At 43.0% G+C, this 6,838-nt stretch overlaps 1 protein-coding gene across 1 annotated transcript; it reads left to right on the top strand.

Moving 5' to 3' along the window:
- Positions 1-2,995: 2,995 nt before the first annotated feature.
- LOC140376915 (helix-loop-helix protein 2-like) lies at positions 2,996-5,023 on the top strand. Its single transcript, XM_072462196.1, has one exon. It carries the CDS (start codon positions 2,996-2,998, stop codon positions 3,365-3,367), a length of 372 nt encoding a protein of 123 aa, XP_072318297.1. The 3' UTR covers positions 3,368-5,023.
- Positions 5,024-6,838: the final 1,815 nt, after the last annotated feature.

Below are 6,838 nucleotides of genomic sequence, written 5' to 3'. Positions count from 1 at the left end.
GATTTGTTCCTTTCTTTTGAGTCTTATTTTCACAGATACTAGAACATTGGGTCTCAGCTGGAGCTTTGAAATAAACCCGGCAAAGTAAAATCATAAATCACTGTTCACCATGACTTACAATGACTGAATCATTGCTGGAATCTGAGTGAAAGGACACTTTGCGACTCAAGGTTTTTGCTGCCCACTTTACAAATTGTTGCTAAATATTTATTGTTATCATCCAAAACATTAGTGTGTATTCTGTCTTATACACAAACTGTGAGTCTTTTGCCCATCAGCGCATTGCATTGTAAATGGGGTGAAAATGGCAAGTACAGTACATGGAGGTGTTGGAGTTACTGACAATCAGAGCTGAAACTGATAAATACGCATGGCTACTGCAGTCATCTGACCCAAGAATAATGCATATTAATTATATTGTCACCAAATACAAAAGTACAGTTAGAATCAAGATAAGATAGAAAACTTAAGAAGACAGTGAAGATGACTGGACTGAGTGTACATAACTCAAGCAAGATGTCAATGTGAGTGTGAAAGGTTTATTACTGGAATTGTCATGACTAAAACAAACGTCATCCTTGAAATAATTGACCATCCTCTGGTGACTGAATCACCCGGAGTCCCTGCATCAGCTGTGAGATGTAACTGCAGCCTCAGAGACGTCCTTCATATCGTTGGCCCAGAGCCTGGCTAAATGTGGAGGGGTCCGAGCGGAGTGAACCCAGAGTACCAACCTCAGCTCTTTGGTGCAATTAGAGGTAGTGTGTGTTCTTTGTTGTATGTGCGTGTCTTGTGTGTGAGGGGTCCAGCTGTCAGGAGGCCTCTGTCTCCTGCTCCTGACATGTCTCTGATACGCCCCGCTGTGAGTCCCTGAGTGTCACACACTTTCCCTGGACACGGTCAGAGCCCAAGGCAAGCTGTCCATCACTTCACACACACTACATGCAGCCTCACATACTACACACACAAATACACACTGCATTAGGTCTGGTTCAGGCCTTCTGGCAGCAGACTCGTCTCTCTCACTGTCTGTGGACGTGGCTGTGGGCCACAGTAAGTCATCCATGGTTCCTCTTATTGTTTTAATCACCTCGTTAGGCGCAGCTAGTCGCCACACTTACTGGCCAGTGTCTCTCCTCTGGATCCATGCCCTCCCAACCCAGTGCTGGTGGGGCCACCAGACAGAAAGATGCATGGTGGGAGGAGAACATGGCTGAAGGAACAGGAATGATGCACATGCAAACCTCTTATAAGAACGGGATACAAGTTCCCAAAGTATGATTGCAAAATATGAGTACATCAAACATTTGACTGTATAACTCTCATTAAGCAACATTAAAGCCACTCGGCAGAATTTTAGTGACCCTTGACCATCTCTAATTCAATAGAGATGTAATACATAGGCATATTACTGACACTGATAGCGACTCTCAGTGAATATATATGATAAGCTTTGTTGTAATGGGATTTAATTCTGTTGTGTTCAAACCGTACATTGAGCTGTTGATCTTGATGAGTTTTAATCCCAGGTTTAAATTAAAATAATCCTCTGCTTGTGTGTTTGGAAACAAGCTATTTACTTTCACTTAAACACAAACGTGCGCGATCTCACACTTTGTTTCCATCCTTTATCGTGCGCACACATCTTGCGCTTTCCCTTTGCCATGCACTGCTCCCACGGGAGCGCGAGCGCTTGAGGGCTGAGGAAAGAGAGAGAGAGAGAGAGAGAGAGAGAGAGAGAGAGAGAGAGAGAGAGAGAGAGAGAGAGAGAGAGAGAGAGAGAGAGAGAGGGGGGAGAGAGATAGAGAGAGAGAGGAGAGAGAGAGGAGAGAGAGAGGAGAGAGAGAGGGGGGGAGAGAGAGAGATAGAGAGAGAGAGGAGAGAGAGAGGGGGGAGAGAGGAGAGAGAGAAAGAGGGATGGAAGGGGCGGCGTTAGACAATACCATTCCTCAAATATATTCCGACCCTGAAGTGAGCCTTTATTAGTGGGGCTCGTCCGGATCTTATCTCGCACATGACACCGGGAAAGAAAGACCGGATTATCCAGAGCACATCTTCCGATCAGCACGCGCCTCACAGCGGAGAGCCACGCGTATCTCGCCTTTATGCTCCTGTTCACCCGTGGACCGTGCACTTGCCTTACTATCTGCACATCTCTCCTATTGTCTATACGAGCTGGCACATAGGACGCTCCAATAGTATTTGATCTTCACATCTCTGATCTCGTGCCGCACTTCAGGGCTGTGCCTCACTCTTGATAATACGCAGATCAGGGGCACTAACTCCTGGTGCTAAATAGCAAAAGAAAAAAGAAAAGAAAAAAAAGTCCTGCAAGTATTTGTATATACGTTACGCACATCTTCTGCTTTTACGTACAGTTCAAAACTCATTTCGCCGGTGAGATATGAGTTGAATTCAACGTTCAACTTCGCTCCGAGGCCTGTTATAAAAGACAAGACTTAATTAAGGTAAGTTTTAGTTCATGCTTGTTCATCTTGTCATGTTGTTTTTTTATTTCGTTTTTTAAACTCAAAATATCGACTGATGTCAACAGTATAACGTAGTGTTTTGCTGTCAAGTCAGTGTGGCCTTAGCCAAGCAGATGTGTTCATCACACTGACAGATGGCCCGTTCTGATTATGGTAATTCAAAAAAGGAGAACTGTGCCATTAGAAACGGTCAACTATTTTTCATTAAAAATAAAATATTAAATACTTCGATGATGATATTTATATTGACTGAATGTGATTATTTGACGTAAATTTTTTGATTAGTTGGTTAGTATAATAGGTTATGAACTATAGTTAATGTTACGCAATTGGGGTAGATTACATTTAGAGATTTCTTGGTCATTCTGAGTAATAGGTTTTAAAAATTCAAAGTAAGATACCTAGTCTTAAATGTGTCTAGAAGAATATGTGAACTCAAATTCAGTAACGCGCGTGGGTCTGTGTTACAGGTTCTTTGGAGAAGTGAACCCTAAAGCGAAGCGAAGATGATGCTGAGCCCGGACCAGGCTGAGGCGGACCTCTCGTGGACACAATCCGACCCCGAGTCGCTGCTCAATGGCCTCAAGTCTGCGGGTTGCACGTCAGACGAGCACATGGAGGGCGACGAGAAGGTCAGGTGCAAATCTGACCCGCCGCTTAGTCGCGAAGAGAAGCGCAGGAGGCGGAGGGCCACAGCCAAGTACCGCTCGGCCCACGCCACTAGAGAGAGGATCCGCGTGGAGGCGTTCAACGTGGCCTTTGCTGAACTGAGGAAATTACTGCCCACCTTACCCCCGGACAAGAAACTCTCCAAGATTGAGATCCTCAGACTGGCTATATGTTACATTTCTTATCTTAATCACGTGTTGGATGTCTAAGAGAACTATGGCGCACGCGGTGCGTAATTTTGGCTTGACAAGGCCGGCATATGAGAACAACACTAAAATCCAGTGTTTTGAGCTGCTAGACCTCCTGTCTGTGCTTGTTCACATTGGCACATTTTGATCTGACCGCTTTTAGAAAATTGAAAGGCACCACATTTGCTCCAAAATATCAGATAATCAAAATGATGTTGTAAGTTAATATTATGTTGAGTTACAGAATGTATTCAATCCAATTGTATTCTGAATTTGCTGTCGGCACAAGTTAATCCTTTGCCTTCTGGGGTCAGTAAAGGTTCCACCTGTTTGACGCTGTGGGGTACTTTGCCATACCTTTGACTGAGTTGACAATTTTATATAGGTGAAACCCTTCAGGGTCTTGTGCGCGTGATAAGTGTGTTCACAGAAAGGGAAATGTGAGAGTCAGCGACTGCAACCAAGTTGTAGCTTCGAGTTGACAGCCTCAACTTGGAGTCGTGGCCGCTCTCAGAACAAATGCCCTAAAAGACAAGTCGTTCGAGCTGTTGGATGCAATAACAATAACATACAATAAAATAATATTTAAATGCCTTTTTAATTTGACAGTTTATCCTGCCCATAGATTATGTGTGTTTATGCCAAACACACTTTGGCTAATGTGTGATGCAGACCTATTTTATTTGGGGGTTTTTGGACAACATCAGGACATGTTCCCCGGTGGGACGTGCCTAAATGGTGACGTAAATGATGCTGACGAAATAGCTGCTTTAGGACTAGTTTAGCTTTCCGTAAAGAGGGGGGAAAAAATCACGGAGTAAGTGCCACTTATGACATATGAAATTGTGAATCATGTCTCAAAGTGTATAGAATTATTTATTTTGTCCGTCATTATATTTAAACTAATTTATTTATTTATGTTTGTATTGTGATGTCTTTTGTGTAAATTAATTATATTGTTTGTTGCTTCTATATTTTACATATTTTAGCTGTGAAATTGACCTTGGAAAGTGATTGTGTTACTTTCAAAATGCACTTTTTGTTTTCATGGGTTACACCATAGCAAAAGTTATTTGTTTAATGTATGTTATGATGTATGTCATTATCTCTTGGTTATATTGTTGTCAATAACAACGATAAGCACTTCAATATGGCGCGTAATGGCTCCATACTTGTTTAGCCTATTCTCCTAAACTGTGTAAGGAGGTGTGCTCACTCGGAAAGAAATTGGGTGTCTATATCATTATTTCAGCTCTCATTGATTTTGGCTTTGATAGGCCTACAGTAAAAGTAACACGTAATAATTACGCAAGGAATTTTATCAATGGAAACTAAAAAAAAAGAGCCGCACCTCTTTACGCTGTGACCAAAAATGTCTCTTGAACATTAGACTAAATTTATTATCTTTAATTGTTCTATTTATGTGGTTTAGATTAATTGCGTGTTAATTTGTCTCTGCTTTGTATAAATCCCAATAAGTAATTTTCTAGTAAAGAAAACATATCCTCTATCCAAAGATTTTCTGTGTCTTCAGGGTTGTGTAGGCTACTTGTTGCTTTATGCAGATCTTTTGTAGTAGAGGAGTCGTGTGACAGCTGGTTTCTAATGAACTAACTTTTCATATATTCCGGTGTTATTTTTCATTAAAAACGGATAAAAAACTTAATTGAAAAAAAATCTGTGTTGGAACATGTTTGTTAAACAATGATGGAAATGTACATGCCAAATTACCTTGCAACGTTGGACTGATTCAACTGAATGTAATGATGAATCGAGCGTGGTGACGTCAGACACGCGTGCACCTGTGATAAAACAAAAGTGCGCGTGGAGTAATACACGTGGAGGGAACAGGCGAATTAGCGCACGTGGGTCAGTATAGACATATTCCAGTATACATTACGCACGGAGCGCAGCGATGAGCGCAGATTGGAGAGGGGCAGGAAGTCAGTGTAGGCTAATGTACACACACACACACACTCACACACACTCACACACACTCACACACACACACACACACACACACACAGTGGTCAGCAGCTTAAGGCAGTGGTAGCCTACATGTGTGCTCCTGGCTGAAAGGCTCGCTCCCTCCCCAGAGAGGAGGCAGGTGTTACTCCAGACGAGCCAAGACAACCAAATTACTGGCCGTCTGGCACCTCCCGTGGGAAAGCCGGGCAGAGAGGAGAGATGGGAGCGATGGAAATTTATGAGTGAGCAAGCACTGAGATGTAATATTGCCAAATGGTTCGAGCGAAAGATCCAAATATTTATAATAATTTGTAATATAGGGCTTTTATTGGCCATTGATTGTGCCGAAAGGGCTTGTCATGTGCTGAACAGTTATGGTTTTTATCACATCTACAGTGGATTATCATGAGTGACGCTTTTAAGGCTTGGGTGGCCCCGCTGGGATTCAGGCCCTTCACCTCTGAATGGTCATAAGCCGTCCAGAGAGGAGCAACAGTGTGCTGTGTCGTATTAATTTATCCTTTTTGAACTATAAGGGACAGTTCTGACATAGCCAGTTTTAGGACATTTGTGTTTTCCTTACGTCCTTCTCTCTCAACTTTCCATAACCAAGTTATTTGTCAGATTGCAACTTTGCCTCCGCCTTTAATGTTTTTGATTTGACCGTTTTTGAGTTAGTAAAAGTTTGGTGGCGCACTTTTTAGGCTGTTACAGAAACTAAAATAGAACTAATGCAAAAACTGGCGCTACTTGGCATTTCAGTCACAACACAATTACTTTGAAACGTTAAATAAATGTCTGATAATTGCTCCATTTCCATTTGAACATTGAATTATTCAAACCTGACCGGTCCAATTCTGCAAAATGACATGATTTTGCTCAAAATCCAAAAACACCAATTTGTCGCATCAACAGATTGTCCACTTTCAGAAACACAAAACACAATTCTGTATTTCTGGCATTGCGCGAAGAGACAGACTTCTGCCTGAGCTTATTGAATAGAGCAGTCCATCTGTACAACACCGTGAAGCACAAGGCCATTTGTGCATCTCATCCCAAAGCTTCCGTAGCATCAGTCCTCTTCAATTTATTCTTTAGAAAGCCCAGAAGGGTCCAGGGGAGAGCGGTGGAGTGACAGGCAGGGCGCACGGTGCTGTGGGGCAGTGGACAGACCGGTGCGTGTTTGACTAACCTCCTCTCTATCTGTCTCCTATAGGCTTATGTAACGGCGGAGGCCTCTGAGTGAGTGACCATATGCCACGGAGGTGTATGAAGACAGCAGGCCCATTATCAGAAGTTGGACATCCCTTCTCCTCATCACCATTCAGGTAGAAGCCAGGAGCGTGCACACCCTGCTCCACACATGCTCCATTCTGAGAGGCCCTGTAGAAATTGGACTGGGATCTCGAGTATGACAACAAACTGCCATATGTTCACAGCGCGCGGAACAACATTTGGGCTTTTTGTGCTTTCTTCTCCACCTAGTCGCTTGTATTAAGGTTCAAGGCGAGAACTCCCCCGCGT

Source organism: Eucyclogobius newberryi, unplaced genomic scaffold (assembly GCF_026437365.1).
Source record: "Eucyclogobius newberryi isolate DKJ021-1_F unplaced genomic scaffold, fEucNew1.0.hap1 SCAF_1, whole genome shotgun sequence".
Classification (NCBI taxonomy): domain Eukaryota; kingdom Metazoa; phylum Chordata; class Actinopteri; order Gobiiformes; family Gobiidae; genus Eucyclogobius; species Eucyclogobius newberryi.
This window is presented reverse-complemented; position numbering and strand designations above follow the sequence as displayed.